The 20,911-nt window shown below is 33.2% G+C and overlaps 1 protein-coding gene across 2 annotated transcripts in view; it reads right to left on the bottom strand.

Moving 5' to 3' along the window:
- LOC134252247 (basement membrane-specific heparan sulfate proteoglycan core protein-like) overlaps window positions 1-14,559 on the bottom strand; it is a 32,095-nt gene extending 17,536 nt beyond the window's left edge. Inside the window, exons 1-2 of one of the 2 annotated variants that reach the window (XM_062734675.1) lie at window positions 14,300-14,559; window positions 12,494-12,691 (exon numbers count right to left, since the gene is read on the bottom strand). In XM_062734675.1, the coding sequence (XP_062590659.1) occupies window positions 12,494-12,566 (73 nt within the window). In that variant the 5' untranslated portion in view covers window positions 12,567-12,691; window positions 14,300-14,559. Of the gene's footprint in view, window positions 1-12,493; window positions 12,692-14,203; window positions 14,222-14,299 lie in introns of those variants that run through there. The other variant, XM_062734676.1, reaches the window with a different exon arrangement.
- Between the last annotated feature and the right edge of the window lie 6,352 nt (window positions 14,560-20,911).

The following is a 20,911-nucleotide window of genomic DNA, read 5'->3' as shown; positions in this document are numbered from 1 at the left end:
ATAGTATTAATTTAAGATCAAAGTATGATTAGAAATATTAGAAATTCTTTGACTAAAAATCAGCATAAACTGTGCATTACAAGGTGCTTAGAATGAATTTTCATCAAATGATAAAAAAAGTAAATTACCAAACAAATACTTATAAATTCTCGCATATAAAGAGATTATGGAAATAAAGAAAAATTCTCCTCTGTGTTTGATTAATTGAAAAAAGTATTAGATAGGTTACATGATAAAATTGTATTGGTCCAAGTTGACAAAGCAAGTAACAACATTCTCTGTATTACAAATGTAATTCAATTTAGATGAACTAAGCTAGTGGTGATCTAGATGAACTCTGCAAGTGGTAAATCCAACTTAAATTCATAGCTCTCTTACTAAAGTGGACTTTTTTTTTGACATGACAGACATCTGCTCTTTTTAATAAAAATGGAACTGGTAAATATACATACTTTGTCATTTGTCATTTGCAAAATTATTTTTCTAAGAAACATTCTGAATGTACATAAATGTACTCTGAAAATAGATAATAAAAATTGCTCTGATTGACAATTTCTACGAAGTTTTGGAATATCAGGTCTTCCAAACATCTGTCGGAATTGCATTGATTGTATTAGTACCAATTGCGCCCCGCTATTAATTTGCAGACCTATTTTTGTAATTCATATATAAAGGCAGTATTTAAAAAACAAACAAAAACAAAAAAAACTAGTGCTAATTGTAACGGGGACCGTTACAGATGTTCCCCAAACGCTCCCCAACTCCCTTTTATAATCATATTCCATGTAGGCGTAATTAAATAAGACAAACTCTATGCATTTGAGACTTTAACAACGTTTACCAAGAAGTGTACCATGTTCATTCAAATTTTATTATTGCACACTTGCGCATGTGAATGCATACGAGTGCGTAATGACCATATGATATTGTCTACACAATCTATATATTTTAATATGCTAAATATAATCCAAAAGTATAAAAAAAAACAAACAAAAAAAAAAAAACAAAAAAAAACGGCCATTCAAGTGTATTTTTGATTTTTCCCATTTCACGTGCACGCACGTGCATACATGAGCATGGTGACCATACATTTTTGTAGAAGTCCATTACATCTATCTACATGTATTTTCTAAATCCCACCCCGTTTGGTTGAAAACCAAGGGAGTTATACCTGTTTAAAGTTTCAGCCAATCAGATTGCAGCGCATGTACACGCACATATATGCATGTGCATAGTGACCATACCTTCTTGTAGAAGTCCAGTATATATATCTATGTTCCAAATCCCATCCTGTTTGGTTGAAAACCAAGGGAGTTATGGCTGTTTTAAGTTTCAGCCAATCAGATTGCAGTGCACGTACACGCACGTGTATGCCTGTGCATGGTGACCATACCTTGTTGTAGAAGTCGATTATATATATCTATGTTCCAAATCTTATCCTGTTTGGTTGAAAACCAAGGGAGTTATAGCAATTTAAAGTTTCAGCCAATCAGATTGCAGCGCACGTGCATTCACGTGTTTTCATGATAATTGCTATATACCATGTTGTAGGATATCCTTATGCATGGCTATGTTCAAAATTTCAAAGGATTTCGTCAAAAAACAAGAAAGATATAGAGACTTTAGTTTCAGCCAATCAGAGCAAAGCGCACGTGCATGCGCGTGAGATCTTGCTATTTTGACCATGTCATCTTGTCTATATTACTAATATATCTTTACACTATGAGTTTCAAAGCATTTCATCAAAAAATAGAAAAGTTAAGGCAATATACATTATATTGGTCATTTCACATGATGCACGTGCGCGCTCTTGCAAGCACGTGCGCACAAAATGACCTTGATTCCGCAAATCTACATAACATGTCTACTGACCCTAAAAAGGTTTTACATACATCGGATCAACAGTTTACAAGATCACTCCCGGACAAAAAAGTACCCAGGAAGAAGAAGAAGAAGAAAAATAATAATAACTAGGGCTAATTGTAACGGGAACCGTTACAGATGTTCCCCAAACGCTCCCCAACTCCCTTTTGGTGCCATACTCCCTTTAAGCTTCATTAAAAAAGACAAACTCTATGCATTTTACACTTTAACAACGTTTCCCTGAAGTATACCGACTAAAATCCAATTTTAGTATCTGCACGCGTGCACATGTAAATGCATGTGCGTAATGACCATATTATCTTGTCTACACTATCTATATACATCAATATAATAAAATAATAAAGCATTTAATCCAAAAGTATTAAAAAATACGCTTCATCAAGTGTATTTTTAATTTTACCCATCTCACGTGCATGCATGTGCATGATGACCATACGTTTTTGTAGGAGTCCACTATGTCTATCTATGTTTTAAATCCCATCCTGTTTGGTTGAAAATCAGAGGAGTTATACCCATTTAAAGTTTAAGCCAATCAGATTGCAGCGCACGTGCATTCGCGTGTTTACATGACAATTGTTATATATCATATTGTAGTACATCCTAAAGTATACCTATATTTTAAATTTCATAGCATTTCTTCAAAAAAACAGAAAAGATATTGAGATTTTTGTTGCAGCCAATCAGATCGAAGCGCACGTGCATGCGCGTGAGTTCGTGCTAATTTGACAGTGTCACATTATCTACACTATTAATACATCCTTATTAAATGAGTTTTAAAAATTTTCATCAAAAAAATGTTAAAGTTATGGCTATATAATGTATATCCGTCATTTCACTCATTTCACGCTCCCGCACGTGCATGCGTATGCGCGCAAAATAACCTTCGTGTTGCACACCTACACTACACACCTATTAACCCTAAAAAGGTTTTAGCTCAGTTGGGTGAACAGTTTCTGAGAACACTCGCGGACAAAAAAAGTACCGGAGAACAAAGAAGAAAAAAAAGAATAATAATAATAATAAGAAACCGAGTAAAAACAATATGTTCCCAAACTCCGTTTGGGGAACATAATAAGAAACAGAGTAAAAACAATATGTTCCCAAACTTCGTTTGGGGAACATAATAAGGCAGCAAAATTCAAATTCTCATTTCTCTACTAAGATTTTTACATCGGGCTCGGAGTTGGTTTTCTTCAGAAAGACAGGACTGGGTTCAAGGCGACTAGGGGTACCACACCGGTAATTGACCAATCAAAATGAACTTAGTCAATTGTAGGTCCATACATTAAGCCGATTTTCCTTTCTTTTGAGAGTTTTTTTAATTTCCTTCCAGGCCAGTTTGACAACTCTGGTACCTGTGCCTAGGAAATTTTATCTACTCTATAAATAAATAAAGTTTTTTGACAGGAACTATTTCTCCAGGGCATAGGAGGCTACTTCCTGGGGTGCTTTTGTGATGTTTATAAAGACATGGAAAACACGTGGATTTGAGGGTAGCCCTGTTTGCATATGCAAATAAATCAGAAAATGTCGTGTACGTACCCTGGTTTTTTGGTGTCAGCTAATGTGACAGGTATTGTTTAACACCCCCTTATCAATATTTTTTCATGAATTCAAACACGTGAGGTTTTACTGGAAAGAAACGTGTATTGCTTTTTAATATACCGAAACTCGCTATTTCTGGGGATTGTGTAATTCTAAAAAAAATTCAGATAAATTTCAATGGTGAAATAAAAGAAGAATGCTTGGTATTAAAATATTAATTCATATCAGTAGAATTGAATGCTATTAACGACATCTGGAGAAATAGGCTTTAAAAGGTTTATATCATATCTTTGTTCGTCTGCACTTAAATTTCAAACACGACAGAATTTGTAATTTTTGCCGTAAAAATTCATAATTTCTATATACTTTAGAGACTTACCGTAAAACTTTCAGGAAACTTTCTATGAAGTCTTTTCTGCACCTTAAGTGAAATTTTATGTCGATCCCAGGTGTTGATCGAGATTCAGAGAAATTTTCTACGTTGTTATTGATTTTTTTTTTAAGGAGAAGGGGGGGGGGGTGTTGACTTTTTTATTCTAAGCATTTGTTAAAGTGAGTTTGTAAATACATCTACGAACTTGAGCTGGATTGTGACCTTTGGGTCAAGGGGTCAAAGGTCAAGGTCAAAGGTCAAGGTCATCAAAGCATTTCATAAAGAAATATAAAAGTAACGGCCATATCAAGTATACAAGTCATTTGATCATTGCACGCGCGCGAAGGTGCAATGCATGAAAGCTATATCATCGTGACTACACTTTTAATGTGTTTCTATTCTTTGAATTTTGAAACGTTTCATAAAAAAAATTACGACTATATCAAGTAAATCGGTCATTTAACGCATTGCGCGCGCACACGTGCATGCAAGTCCTTGCATTCAAGTTTGATAGTAGCATAATGTAAGAATCCGTCATATCTATTCATATTCTAAATTTCATCCTGTTTTGTTGAGAATCAAAAAAGTTATAGGCATTTAAAGTTTAAGCCAATCAGATCGCAGCACACGTGCATGGGCGTGGTTTCTTGAAAACTTTTATATATCATAGTTTAGGACGTATTAAGGTATGATTATGTTTTAAAATTCAAAGTATTTTGTCAAAAAACAAGTAAGATATTGAGATTTTTGTTTCAGCTAATCGGAGCAAAGCGCACGTGCATGCGCGTGCATGCATGTGCATGATGACCGTAACTTCTTATAGGAGTCTATTGTGTCTGTCTATGTTCTAAATCTTATCGTGGTTGGTTGAAAAACAAGGGAGTTACAGCCATTTGAAGTTTAAGCCAATCAGATTGCAGCGCACGTGCATGCGCATGCTTTCATGACAAATGTTATACATCATGTTGTAGGACATCTTAAAGTATGCTTATATTTTAAATTTCATACCATTTCGTCAAAAAACGGAAAAGATATTGAGATTTTTGTTTCAGCCAATCAGAGCGAAGCGCACGTAAATGCGCGTGAGTTCTTGCTAATTTGACAGTGTCACATTATCTACACTATTAATATATCCTTATATAATGAGTTTCAAAGCATTTCATCGGAAAATGTTAAAGTTATGGCTATATTAAATATATTAGTCATTTCAGTCATTTCACGCGCCCGCACGTGCAGGCGTATGCGCGCAAAATGACCTTCGTTCCGCACACCTACACAACACACCTATTAACCCTAAAAAGGTTTTAGCTCAGTTGGGTGAACAGTTTCTGAGAACACTCGCGGACAAAAAAGTACCGGAGAAGAAATAAGAAGAAAAAAGAATAATAATAATAATAACTAGTGCTAATTGTAACGGTGACCGTTACAGATGTTCCCCAAACGCTCCCCAACTCTCTCTTTTTGTGCCATATTACCTGTAAGCTTCATTCAATAAGACAAACTCTACGTATTTGAGACTTTAACAACATTTACCCGGAAGTGTACGAAGTTCATTCAAATTTTAGCATTGTACGCGTGCGCATGCGAATGCCTGTGCGTAATGACCATATCATTTTGTCTACACAATCCATATATTTCAATATACTAAAAATTAAAGTATTTAATCCAAAAGTAATAAAAAATACGTTCATTCAAGTGTATTTTTGATTTCGTTCATGTCACGTGCACGCACGTGCATACATGAGCACGGTGACCATACCTTCTTGTAGAAGTCCATTACATCTATCTGTGTTCTAAATCCCACCCCATATAGTTGAAAACCAAGGGCGTTATACCTGTTAAAAGTTTCAGCCTATCAGATTGCAACGCACGTACACGCACGTGTATGCATGTGCATGGTGACCATACCTTTCTTGTAGTATTCCATTTTATCTATCTATGTTCCAAATCCCATCCTGTTTGGTTGAAAACCAAGGGAGTTATAGCTGTTTAAAGTTTCAGCCAATCAGATTGCAGCGCACGTGCATGCACGTGTTTTCATGATAATTACTATATATAATATTGTAGGATATCCTAATGCATGGCTATGTTCAAAATTTCAAAGCATTTCGTAAAAAAACAGAACAGATATTGAGATTTTTGTTTCAGCCAATCAGATGCAGCGCACGTGCATGCGCGTGAGATCTTGCTATTTTGACCATGTCATACTGTCTATGCTACTACTATATCCTTATATTATGAGTTCTAAAGCATTTCATCAAAAATTTAAAAAGTTACATCTATATCAATTAAATCGGTCATTTATCATGTTGCACGTGCGCGCTCTTGCAAGCACGTGCGCGCAAAATGACCTTCATTCCGCAAATCTACATTACATGTCTACTGACCCTATAAACATTTCACCTTAGTCTGATGTGTAGTTTACAAGATCACTCGCGGACAAAATTTTCCCAGGAAGAAAAATAATAAGAATAATAATAATAAGAAACAGAGTAAAAACAATATGTTCCCCAACTTCGTTTGGGGAACATTCATATATAAACTTCGTTTGGGGAACATAATAAGAAACAGAGTAAAAACAATATGTTCCCCAACTTCGTTTGGGGAACATAAAAACATACACATAAGAATTGCTGTGTGCTGTGTTATTCATCGATCAACATTTTGATATATCAACGGCGTATTATCAATAAACAATTAATATCATTATAACCTCCTTTCAAATGTCGACATACCCTGGTGAACTTGTTATAAAAGATATAACAGAACCTGACACATCTGTGTCATATTTATATATATTACTAGAAAATGAAGTTATTGATAATCTAATAATAAACTTTTTGATAAACGTTATGACTTCATTTTTTTATTTTAACTTCCTTTATTTGTGTAGAAATAATTAAACTCTGGTCGTTAGTATGTGCACCTGTTGCAGAAAAAAATGTTTCACTCGCCTACGCGGGTTATGTTTTGTTTCTGCAATAGCTGTAAAGTTTATTCTCATACTAACAAACAAATACATTTTATTGCTTCTATTTATATCTACAAATAATCATCGAAGAAGAATTAAATAGAAAAATATTGTATTATCGATATGAACGTTATTGTACGTCTTATTGGTCGAATATCTACTGCGCAAAAAAGCTGCACAGGTGACGTGGTTAGCGATGTTACATTTACGACAATGGTTTTCATAAGAAATAAAGGAGAAAATATTTAGCGGATGTAAATATATCCTTATCACCTTTAAATACATGTATGAATTTTATGTCTTGCAGTTGATTCGATACGCAAGAGCAAAATTCTGAAAGTTATTGACAAGTATTCATCACTTTGCAAGTTCTTTAGTCGATACAATGACCTCGTAATATCAAATTGTTAAACCATTAATAACACACTGATTCCCGTTTGTCCAATTATGAAAAGGAGCATACGGTGGTTGTGATTGGTTGGCAGGGAATGCTTACTCCTCCATGACACCTGATCCTACCTCTGAGGTTATAGAGGACCCTGTTTGTTCTGCTTCCAATTTGCTAATTTGAATTGCTTCAATTAAAGGATTTTTTTGCTTGAACACTGGTCTTTAGCTTCATTTTCCATGACATTTCCTCATAATTTGTTTAACCATAACACTAATGTCTAAAATGTTTCTAATTTTGCAGAAAATTTCAAAAACACATTCAAAATTACAAGTCCAAGAAAACTAAACTGTTCCTTGCTCCTCTGGACAAAATTTGAGACTGAAAGTTTACTGAAACATAACTGAATGATAGAACTGTTTGATTCAGTCACCTTTCCAAACAATCTATTCAGTGACCAATCAGTTGACTGAAGAATGTAGTTTGATCCCGTAAAATGAAATGCTCATATCGTTCTTACATTTTTCATCTCATGACTTTCCATATGAATTAGTTCATCAACTACACATTTCTTAATGAAAAATATGCTGGGTTTTTTCCCCGAGCATTAAATATGAAAAGATATCTCTAAAATTGTTTGCACCGGAAGTGAAAAGTGTGTATTCAGGATAACCAGAGTTCTAGAAAAGACGGATATAATTCTCAGCTAGAGGGTGATATTTATTTATTTATACTGTGATTAACAGAGGGACAAGCACAGCAAAATGTAGGAGGGTAGCTAAATGCGCTCTACACTTAAGTGGTTGTCTTTAACACAGAAATTAAATATTTATAATCTGATGGAAAAACAAGTCTACTAAATATGATAGGGTGAGCGGGTCATTTATTTTCTCATAGTTTTAAGTAATAAAAATTAATAATTAACATCCTCCTCTCCCATACTTATGGGTAGTCGTCACAAGCTGCTAGTTGTCATCATCGATTAACAGGAAGATTTTATCTATGAAAAAGAAGTGTTTTGTTCTTTATGTAGTTAAATGACTCGTAAAATGACGAAACATTTTCGAAAATCCTTCAGTTACCACCAGTCAGTATTTCTGTTTAAACAAATGAGAGTAGAGCATTAGGGATCATATTAACTTTATTGCTTACGAGATCAAAGCAGTTAAGATATATTTTAGTTACTTTGTCTGCTTAATTTTAATATACATTTATCAATATATTACACCTGTTATTCTTAACAAAGTATAATTCATTTGATACATTGTACCATATTCCGAATTTGATAGTCACATATTTATTACGTATATTCTCACAAAAATGCGCATCAATTCCAAGCAAACGAGGGGATTTTAGAAGACAATTTCGTCAGAGAGCAAAACATCCGCGAGACAAGTTTAAGTACGCAAGAAAATACATAAGTAGAAAAGCAATTAGAGGTTACATTTCGGCATAGGACATATAGTCATAATATTGATTAAATGCCTCGGATATTTTTCACCAAATAATTGGAATCTATAAAAGGAATGCAACAATTTTTCTCGTGGACAGATCTGATTCTGATAGGGAAATGACATTCATGTATGTTAATCCTTCAGCATGTTTCACTGAATCGGAATCATTCAGGACCCCTACTAAATAAGACGAAAGTCAACTCTGCAGAATAGGGCTCGTGCTAATTAGTTGATTTACATTGTATTTATTGATTAATTAATTTGACTGATGAGGAAACGTCCAGTTTAAAGAAGACACCTGATGAGTTTACTAACCATCTGGTAATAAGATCATAAATGGACAGTTCAGTGGTTGTTTTATGCAAAAATAAATTAACTCAGATAATTATTGTTTTGTAATTTTTGTCATTTAATTTTTTTTTTAATATCCATTACCTTATTTTCTTGCAAAATATAGCGTGGCAAATATTCATACTACTACCAAGGTGCAAAGAGAGAGTGCTCGAATAAAATTGCGAGTGTCAAATTAAAATAAAAGTAGCGCCTGAACGATCTATACATATCAACTACAGTACTCAGCTGCAGTATTCTATTGAAGTGTGTTGAGATATTATATATACATTTGTATAATATTGAAATCCTATGACTAATGTAAGGTTGGATTACTTCTTTTATATATTAGATGTTATATACTTCGTGCACTTATTTGGTGTTAGAAAGGATAGAGAAATCAAATTGCCATTATTTTTCAATGTTGAGTCTTTTAATCCATCTATACTGAAGAGAAATGACGCATTACATATTTTTTTATACCCCCCCCCCCGCTTGAAAAGTGGGAGGGTATATAGTAATCGGTTACTCCTCTTAAACAACTTAGTGAAATTTAATGAAACTTTCAAAGAATCTTTATTACATATTGCCATTGTGCACCTTCTATTTTATTTTTTGATCCGATGCATATTTTGGGTTTTCCGGCCACAGCAAAATATGGACTTCTTCCATTATAATCATATAAGAGGCGGGGATATTATTTAGTGAGCTCATTGCTCACAGTACCTCTAGTTTCAATTGTTTTATTTTTGAACTTGATCAAATATTATTGTAAATGTTTGCCTTTTTTCATTTTCCTTACATTTTAACAAACAAATGTACAAAACTGAATTCAATTTGATAATCAACCGGGAAAAAAAATGCATTTCATATTACAGATTAATTGATCTGAACTAGCTGCAGAAAATGTTATTTCTTCATTTGATATTATAGAACAATTAGTGATGTTAAATGACTGAACATCTGTTGACATCTGAACACATTATTTAAGAATTTAATGGAAATCGGTATTTCGCTGGTTCAGATGTAAATTGTTAAGTTACAAAATGTTGGATTATAATTTCTAGATTTCGAAGGAAAAGTTGCTTTTGTAAGCAAAACCTTTTCCCAAAACATTGACCTGGGGAAATCGGTATTCAGTTGTTTCAGATGTGAAATGTTTAAATACTTAACTATTTTTAAGGGTTGGATTATAATTTCTAGATTTCAAAAAAAGAAAAGTTGCTCTTATAACATGTATAAGCAAAACCTTTTCCTCAAAATTGACCAGGAATCGGCAGTTAAACGAAAATGAAAAGTCTCGCATATAGGAAGACGTTCAACTGTTGATAATTGGCTAAAATGCCGGTAAATTTTCCATTTCTCTTGCATTATCTTTTGGAGAGGGTTTTCTTCTATCGATTTTCACGTACGTATCAATTCAGACACTAATGAAATGCCAATAGTTTCCCCACTAACATTCAAGGGTATGGTATAGGGCAGCCATCATAGTGTTCTTGCGCTAAGGATTGCCTATACTGCCCCTCCAGCGCAGAAACTGATCACTTGATAAACTCAGTGACAATTCCTCATTAGCAAGTTGGAGAAACTCCTTTTCGTCCGTCTGATAAAATGAAAACGAGTGGCATCTCCTCCAACGCCCATCTCGTGTACATCTGGATTGAATCGCTAATTAAATCCCGAATCTAAATTTATACTGTTGCTTTGAACATAAATGGAAAAAAAATTAGACATAACTTGTTTGTCAAAGTACTTAAGTGTTTTTTTATTTTTAATTAAAAGAGGGTATTAAATGACAAACGCTGATGTGTTCGTTGTTCAAGTGTTAAATTGGAGATAAGCCTCGCACCTGTCATCCTCTGAGGAAAACGGATCCTCGGGGAACAAGCGTCAAGCCTTAACATTTTCAGTTTTCCAAATCAAACAATTACTGATGTATATCAGAAGTATCAAATTTCAAAGCTCAATCCAAAATAACCCGTATCTACTTATTAAATGACTTTTCCGTCATTGAACTTGAAAAGGGGGTTTATTCATGTAACAAAAGATATTCTCTTGATTCAAAGTTACAATTAAATCAAAGTAAATGCCAAAAAGTAACAATATTACAATGTTAAAGACCGCATATCAACCACGTGCATGATTTAAGTTTTATCTCTGATGCTTGCTGAATTTTTCAGTTCAATATTTCCAATAATAAAAATGAAACGAATACTTTCATGATGAGATGTCTTGCGAGTATTAGTGCTCTAATTTGATTAAATAAGTGACTGATATCACAAATTCTAGGATTATGTTTAAGTGAATCGATCAACAGAGCATGTGGTGTTTCTTTAATCCTAGTCACGCTACGCTGCATGAAAATCAAATTCTTTCCCAAAGAATGCGACTGCATGTATCAGAAACTGAGAATTTGATGCGGTATTTGACATGTAAATTTGGAAGTAGAAATTTGCTGTCAAATGAGTAAAAGGACCCCGACTCTCATGATAAGACAAAATGATATGATGAATAGTGTCACTGGAGCTCATATCTGTTCTGTTTTCTTTCATCTTATCTTCGATAATTATAGAGACAAGGAAGCATAATGTCTCATCTTATTTTATCATGCCTCGTAACATCAACAATACTTAATGGTATATAATTATATAGTTTTATATAGCATAGTTTCATATTCCTGTTTTACCCTAATTTTCTGAAAATTTGAATATTAAATAAAATAGCATATTTCGTTTCGGTTCTTAATTTTTTTTATTCTTATAAGAACAAATTGCTGCTGTACTAGTCTTCGAAGAAACAAAATCCATACACTAGAAAAATTTCTATTTACCGTCAAGATTTTTTAAAGAAAAATTAATTATAATTTTGTTATAAGGCACCTGTCAGTTGTTTTATATATGTCTCTCAGGATTTTATTTGAAATTAAGCTAAGAAAGGTCAGTATTCCCTCATTCAAGAGGTACTTTAAGCTTAAAGATGGTGATATGCTAGTCACAATTATACGAAAGAAAACATTTACATTTTACGACAACCTCAAGTGGGTATAAAGTCACGGTGTTTGCCTTTGTATATGTCGATGGCAACTCTTTAAAGACAGTCTGGTAATAAAATTCATAGAGCTCGGGAAATAAAACATAAATATTTCTCATTTAGTATTTATACAGAAGTAGATTTATTCCGTTAAATAAATTGCTGTTTGTTTTGATGCAATGACATAGTAACTCATCCACATCGCCGCTTGCAACGGGATTTGAAATATTAAGTATTTTTCAACCATTATTTAAAATTTGTTGTTTTTTTTTCTTTTTTACACTTTCGTTTTACTGGATTTTTAAAATTTACATGCTAGAATGAGAAATTCGGATAAAAACGAATTTCAAATAATACAGCTTATTTCAAATAATGCAGCTATAAATGAGCTGTTCTACATGTTCAAGCGTTTAGAAAATTGTAGAAACAACGGATTTTTTTCCTATTTTTCATGTTCACCTTTTCCTCAATCTTTTTTATGAGTTTACTTAATAATAAAGAAATGCTTCAAGTCTTACCTGAAATAAACGTCACTGTCGACAGCGAACTAAAAGTGAAAACCACCATCATCCAACTGTGAATTAATTCCATTATTTTACGTTCCCTGGAATCTGCTCACATTGGAGATGTTCTGAATTTTTCATTGTCTCTTCCACAGACAACTTACACTAATTAAAGTTCACAACCTCTACACTTCACTTGGGTAGGATGTCGTTCTAGAAAAATGAAGCAGAAAAAAGAGATACATTGTATTAGTTCAAGTTGGCATCCCTCTGGACTCATGGCTTAAGTATGGCATTATCAGTCCCCAAAAATCTTAAAACCGACATCAATGTCATTTGCTGCGAAAAAACTCATTTACTTAATTCAATGTTTTTATATCGTCAGAGGTCAGGGCTTGTTTTGTAGTGGGCTCAGCGGAGGAGTCTTCCCAAAAAAATATCGTTTGTGAGAGAAAAAATGTCTCCCTTAGGACAGACCGATGGGATCTAGACCGTCGACAACACAATAAAATGTTTTACACATCTACATTTTTTCCTTGACAAAAATCAGCTATTCACGCATGAGAGGTCGGGCCCATTGATTCAGCTGTCCGTACACTGATGCAGGCAAACCGAACCCGTCAGAATCAATATTCATTAGACGTTAATAAAAAGTTTGTAAGACGACAATTCACAACAGATTAATTGGGTTTTTAATGAATTAATGCCCACCACATTTTTTTTATTTAAAGCTTTTAGAGCAAACAAGAAAGCCATTAAAGTGTATTGAATCGAAGAGAAGTAGATGCGGCTATTTATTGAAGCTCGCTGGTTTTTGACGTAAAGCTTAGCCTTGAAGTACAAGAGTTCAAACTCGGAGGCAAGACAATTCTTATTAATGGTTTGTTGGTAAATATTTCTGAAATTCCGAGGAAGTAAACCACTTAATAACATTTATATTTTTTTTTTACAGAACAATAAAACATCACCCACATGATATCTATATCGACTTAAAAGAATTTCATGGAATATATCATTTTTCAACATTTATCACCTAATAATAAATCTTATGCGCTCATATAAATTATTTTGGTTAAGCAATGTGCGTGTAACCCACTTTGAATCGGATACCAAGTACACCATCTCCGCAGAAAAAACAGAAAATCCAGAAGACTGAAAAATATACCCATCATCTCTTGGCTTCATCTCTTAAGATATGAACTGTTCTCAAAGAATGTAATTAACCAATTTTTGAAATTAGGCTAGACAGTTTTGACAACTTTTCTAATGGCTTAGATTATTCTGTCCTCGCTTTTCAGATATTTTTTTATGTACTAAATGAAATGCAACATGAAAATAATTATTACTAACGACAATTCTGACAGCATGATTTACTACCAAATACTTCGTCCACAAATAGAAACTTAAATTTACGGTAGAAAAAAATTACATGCTGAGTTATTCAGACGTAAAGCGACTACTGTCAACCCCGAAACTTCTTAACAGTCTTGAAAAAATACCGAATTAATTTTTAATTAATAATTTCCTAATTTTTCATTAAATGTTTGTGAAGGACAATAAAGGCTGTTCAAAGTTACGAAAGCTCTGAACACGAAACACATGAAATATGAAGTGCATTATCACATCCGTGTCTAGACCACCAACAAAGTTAAGCATACGAGAGAGAAATACATGTTATTAAATTATCTTCTTTTGAAATATCATATCACTGACATGACCAAACACACTATTGCTTAATCGTTTTATCAATCCATCCCGGGGTTGATGGATCAAATCGGTGCTTCCCCCCAGCTAATGAATTAATTGACTTAAAATACTCACTTTTTTTGCAAAAAAACAATAATCCAAACAGAAAATATGCGTAGATCTTAGATCTCTTGTGTGTTTTTCTCCTTAATCAACTTCATATGTAGAAAATTCCGCTTGTCACAGAGGAGCTAGAAAACATCAGGAGCAATTAAACTCAAATTAAGACGACAGAAATATGTTTGACACACATGCAGACTTTGTGCCCCTTTGGTCTCTGAATCGCTTCTATCTTCAGCGGCTCTCGTTCCTAACACGTTAGGCGAGTAACTGATCAATTCTTGTTACTACTATGAGTATCGGGTGTAGGGACTGGGGCTTTTTATCTGACGATCGCGATACAATCGCACACAGATGAACTAGTGCGAGTTGGTCACGCTCTTAAGAGAGGGCTTCGGTCCCCGTTAATCAATTTACAACACAATAATTGATATTCGATGCTGATTGGACATGTAACATTTCATTTATCATTTTCGCGTCAATTGCATTTCGCCGGTAATTATAATTGTCCCAAACAACTGTAGGTTTACTGCGATAAATGTGATTAAAGTCAATCGGCATTTACCCCTTTATCCGCCTCCTAATCTAGCGCTTTGCTCCGAACCACCTTTCTGTCGATGCCTTGATTGTAGCCACTCGGAGCAAATGATCTTCCGTTTTCAAGTGATTGATGCTTTATTTAGCGACTGAAACTCATTTCTCATGTAAAAGTATCTTTGACTACCGGATCATTTTACAACTGTTTAAGAGTCGTATAGTCACACTCAGACACTCTTCTGCAAGACTCCGCGATTGGATTCTATTAATTTTCAACAAACCTCAGTGTATTTGTTTTTCCTATGTAAGATTGGCATTTTAACAATCTTCTGTTTAATTTTGATGTTCTGATCAATACGATTAAACAAAGCTAACACGCCCAAACTGAGCCGGATTTGTTGGTATATGGATGGAAATATACCGAATTCCTCAGAGCTGGTTCTGTTTAACCTTTTATCGAAATAAAATATAACAAAGACGCAAAATGTGTAACAGCGATCTGATCAATACGAGTAAACAAAGCTAACACGCCCAATCTGAGCCGGATTTGTTGGTATATGGATGGAAATATAAAGAATTCCTCAGAGCTAGTTCTGTTTAACCTTTTAGCGAAATAAAATATAACAAAGACGCAAAATGTGTGACAGCGATGCAAAATGTAATGCATGGCATGTCCGTTTATTACATAATGGATAATATAGTTGTATCAACACAAAATTGAGAACACGTAGTAAAAAATATCTTAGATAGTTGTGACTAAACAGCATATTCTAAAAAAAACATTACAAAACATTTAACTAGAAGTTAAGTTTATAATTAAACCAGAAGTTTCTGAGGCTGTATGTGTAGTTTTTTTTTCTTATGTCAGCCTGTGCAAAGAAAAACTTTAACTGAGCTTAAACCAATTTTATTTACTCATGTTTTCCAAAGTTGTACTTAATTTTACTGAAAACAAAGCAAAATCATTGAAAACCAACATTAAAAATAAAAAAATTTGTTAATTATGACAGCCCTATCTTTAAAAATAAAACACGATCAACCAGGTCGTGTAACATAGGGTATGTACTCTACTTGTGAACTAATAGTTGCAGGTACTTTCTGAAAGAATTGAACCGAAATGTCTTCTTTAACTTACACTGAAAACACTGTTAAAACTTATGCTTTATTGTATTGAAACCAAACAAAAATGTTGGAAGTGATAATTTTGAAAAAAAAAAAGTTTCTTTTTTCTTATCATGGCAACAATTTTCATCCAAATTTTAAAAATTCAATTTACAAGATAGTGAAACTTTGTTGTCTATTTTATTCTGAATATAAATTATGGGAAAAATAACTTTGAAACAAAGTACAGAAAGTTTATTTTTATTTGCAATGGTATTTGCCTGCCAAGTTTTACTCAATTTGGACCAAAAACTCTGGTAGAAGTTACCCTTCCGTTTATAAAGAATTCAAAGAAGCGTGGCTTATCCCACTTTATCCTCCATTGGTCTATGACTCAGAGCTCTTACCTTAATCTTCTCTTTGATAAGAACATCTTAACAATCGAAATGCTCTTCTTTGATAAAAACTTTGTATAAGGATGCCAGACGCTGTATCTTTTTTTTTGGAGTCAAATATGATCTATCATACCACTGTCCAGTCTGAAAAGAAAGATGGAAGGGTTGAGGATTTTCTTGGTAGAGTTCAAGTCTTTCTTTTGGAAACCGGCTATGACAAAAACATTCTAAGTTATACTAAAATCCCTCTTCGCAGAAGTCAGAGAGAGAAGGAGAGAAAAGTCCTTTGACTTGAATGTCAAGATGAATCATACACACTGTTTGGCCCCAGTCATAGTCTGCTCTGTATGCCACCAATTTATTCTCCACTAATTACTATTACAAGTGAGAATACTTTTTCTTCTCTTTATCCCTTGCCCGATTTTCGATAGTTGGCAATCACCTATACAAAGCAACAGAAAAAATTGTCAATTAAAACATTGTTTTAAATAAAAGTAAATGAAATGATGTAATTGGTGTAATTGTTTCAAGTGCAAAATTTTCTGTTCGAATATTTTTAAAACTTAAATCTGTCAATAATCTTGTACCAAAAATTAAAATCGCTTTTTTCCATTTTAAAAGCTTCAGATACAGAAGCGATCATTAACCACGGAAGGTTAAACAAATACTTTAGATTTGTAATCTTAAGTGTTCGTCGATGCAACCCTTTGTGTTTACTCATGAAATCAATATAATGTCATAACCTTATTTGTGTTTGTCATTTTGAATACAGGGTTGTAATACTTTTGCAAATTAAAGTTCTGTCTAACGATTATCTTTTTTCTTCTATTTAAGAATAAAAAACGTGTCTTTATTTCATTTTTCGATTGAATTACTTTTCTTTTTTGTATCAAAGTAAATATATGTAAAAGTACATCCTACACTGTATTTGCATACCCCTTGTTCACCCTCTCCAATCTGAAAAATAATCAAAGTTCGAAGAAGACATTAATATTTTGCAATATGAAAAATATATATGAATACAAATATTATATAAACATGCATGCATAAAGTGTTCTCAGAAACAATTAATTTCCTAAGCACATTTTTTACAGTGCAGTTGAGAATTTTTTTCGCAAAATACATTTCTAAAAATTTTGATATGACATATTTAAAGTTAGAAATCTGTTTTTCCTTTTACAAATGATAATTGTTGAAACTTTCTTATTTTATTTGCAGTTTTCTTGAATAACCGTTTTCTTGTGTACTCCCTATTATCGATTGCTATACATGTTAGATATAATTTTTATCAAAGAATTACAAAACTAGCAATACTTCAGAAACACTGAGTGTACCACTGTCTACATTAACTACTGATGCACATGGAATAAAATATTGGAAAAAAATGGACCTAAAATTGGCAAAGGGAAAGATCTGGTAGGGCTAGGAAAGAAACTCCATTTATCTAAATTTAGTGTTGTTTTTATTGGAAAAATATACAGTCTTCCTTAATCTGATGCGTGATTGTTAGCTTACTAGGCCTATAAACTCTTCTCTTTAGCTGAATTCTTCTTTTTCTTTTTTCTACTATCTTGTTCCAATGCTGCAGATGGTGAGATGCTCGGTGTTTCAGAAATATCACCAGATTTAACAACCCCTTATTAATACATGGCTTACATAGATTTACTGTTTTTGGATGAAGTCATTCTGAACATCAGCAGATAGAAGAAGTATACGAAATAAATGAAAGGCTGTTAACGAAAACTGCATGTATCATATGAGAAAAAGTTAGGGGTAGTCATAAAATAAAATAGTAATGTAAGATTATATTGTCTGATACAAATTCAACATTTTAGATAAATTTATTATTCAAAAAAAATTCTAAACAATTTCTAGGTAAAGTATAAAGATCGATTTGAACATAATTATTTTTATGCAGTACAGCACAACATGTAATAGTATTATACTGTAGACATTGGCCTACATAAAAGCCTATTAAATATATTTTTAGGCTATGTCAATAAAGAGTGTTTCTCAGCAATTTACATTATTGAACAAAACATGACTGATGATTTGGGTTTTATAAGCATTTTACACTCTATCTCTCGGGTTCTCGGCAAAAATCCAATTTCTTACGAAGCATGCCAGAAATGAATCTGATCCACAATATGCAGTCTCTGAATTAATGATTATAATGAATTTCTAATAACCATTCTTCACTTTCTCTTTAATTTACTCTTTAAAAAGAAAACACTTTCTGTGGCCTTCATTTCGACATTTAGATATATCGACGACGTATTGTTTGTAAACAATGTTTTCCCCCATTTTTATGTCGATACGATATATGCCTGTGAGCTTGAAATAAAAGAAACCACGGAGTCTGACACACCTGTTTCATATTAAGATATTTTACTTGAAAAGAACGTTAATGGTAATCTTACAACCAGGCTAAATATGACAAACGTAATGTTTTTTTTATCTTCTCGTCAACTTGCGCTCACATTCTCTTATACAGAGTTGTCGTTCCCGCTTCTCTCCCACATACACCTCTGTCAACGCTTGTTATACAAGATTCTTGAAAAAAATGTTTTTGATAAAAAGTTGTAATTATAATTGTGTGTAATTATAATTCTTGTCTTTTTTATCAATTTTTTACACCTTAAAAGGATTTTTTAATTAAGATATTAATTTTTACTCCGCAAAATATTCCCTAAAATCTTTGAAAATAAGTCGTTTTGGGTTTATAGATTTAAAATAAATAATGAATTATCAACTTTATCAATATTTACAATAATTAATTATCATTTAAATTTTGAATCTTCAGCGTTTAAAATTTGTACAAGAGTCTTGTACAACGAGCGTTGACAGAGGTGTTGTGAGCGTAGCGGAAGACAACTCTGGATAGAGAATGCTTGCGCTCATGCAACAAAATACCTTTATCACCTGTATGCGGGGTTTATATCTCTCAGTTAAACGTTGCATGATTCGATACGCAAGAGCATGCTTTACGTAATACATGAACGATTTTTGAAACGGGGTAAATTATGAAAAACAAGTTGATGAAACAAGAATATCAGCAGTCTGGTTTAAAGTCACCACATCGTATGTTCTATGGCCGATACAATGACCTTGTCAGCAAATACAATTGATCATTAAGGACAGATGATACAAACAAAAAATGCAAGTCTGGATTGGTATATACTTTTTGGCCTAATTACATTGCAAATGATTCAAATTATAAATGTCTAGAATATAAAGAAATTGTAAACCTTATGTAATGTTAAAAAATCTACCCCTCTGAAACTATCCTTCCTAATCTATACAAATATTTTTCACTTCAAATTCCATTTTTGTGAAAATTTGAATAAAAAAAATTAAAAACTACGCGGTGAAAATTAATAATTTTACTCATTTAAACATGACCCAAGTTGTTATTTTAAATTTTTTTGACAAAAGTTTGTTTGTATCATCTGTCCTCAAGTCAAATGCTGACTAACATTTTCATACTTTAATATCGTTAGGCTATTATATACACACTGAATTGTCGATGTTATTTTCCGATCATGACAAGGAGCACAAGGCGGGTGTGACCGGGGATGCTCACTCCTCCATGGCACCTGATTCAAGCTATGAAGTTTAGGAGATCCATGTTTGCTCTTCCTCTATTTTGCTCTGTTTAATGGACTTTTGAGCTTGGATACTGTTCGTTATCTCCATATATTTCTTTCTAATGCAACATGAAAATTTTGTTTTTCTGCCTTCAGTCTTTCACTTTTAACCGTTCACGGTAGCTCAGTCGGTAGAGCGCTTACTTCATGATCGGGAGATCGTGAGTTCGAATCTCAGCCGTGACTGACGTAAGTTGATAAAAGAAAATGTATAGCAAGTGTGCCTTCGCCATGCGCTCGGCACTTTGAAGTGAAAGTTGTGGGTCCTTCGGCTGAGACCAAACCGAGGACCCGTGTCACGACAGGCCTTGGCATGATAAAGATCCCTCAATGCTCAATGGCCCTGAGTGTCGAGTAAAGATAAAAAAAGAGTTTTTCAAATATGACGTTAAACAACATACAATCAAGCAAACATCTCTCACGATTCTAAAAAAAAATGATTTGGTAATAAGTCTTTTGCGAATAATTGCAGCTTTTTTGTACATTTAGTTCGGTCAAATGTATGGTATTGTTTATGTTCATCTGTGTTTGGTATATCATCGAGATTTATGCATCATGGTCAGGGTATAGTTTTATAGGGGAGGATATAGAGGCTTGAACAATACAATTTAATGGATACGGGAAGACTTCAAAACAAAGAAAACTGAATTAATATATCCTGTTTCAAAAAATAAATAGTACGGATGATTCATCAGGTTACTATATAATTTTCTTCTTTGTTGTGCTTTTAAATCAGCATTCTCTTCTCAAGGTATACTGTGCATAGTAATTTTTTTCCTGGACAAAGATATCGTACATCAGCAATTACATTCAGTTAATGTATGTAATATAAAGAAAAGGCATTGGAAATAAAAACACAAAGTCCTCTTTCTGAGTTAACAAATGTTTTAAAATCGAATAAAATCTTGCCTTTTTAAACACGCAAGCAAACCGTTGTAAGTATACCG

This window comes from Saccostrea cucullata, unplaced genomic scaffold, assembly GCF_032062105.1.
Source record: "Saccostrea cucullata isolate Sc308-1 unplaced genomic scaffold, CSIRO_AGI_Scuc_v1 ctg130, whole genome shotgun sequence".
NCBI lineage: Eukaryota > Metazoa > Mollusca > Bivalvia > Ostreida > Ostreidae > Saccostrea > Saccostrea cuccullata.
This window is presented reverse-complemented; position numbering and strand designations above follow the sequence as displayed.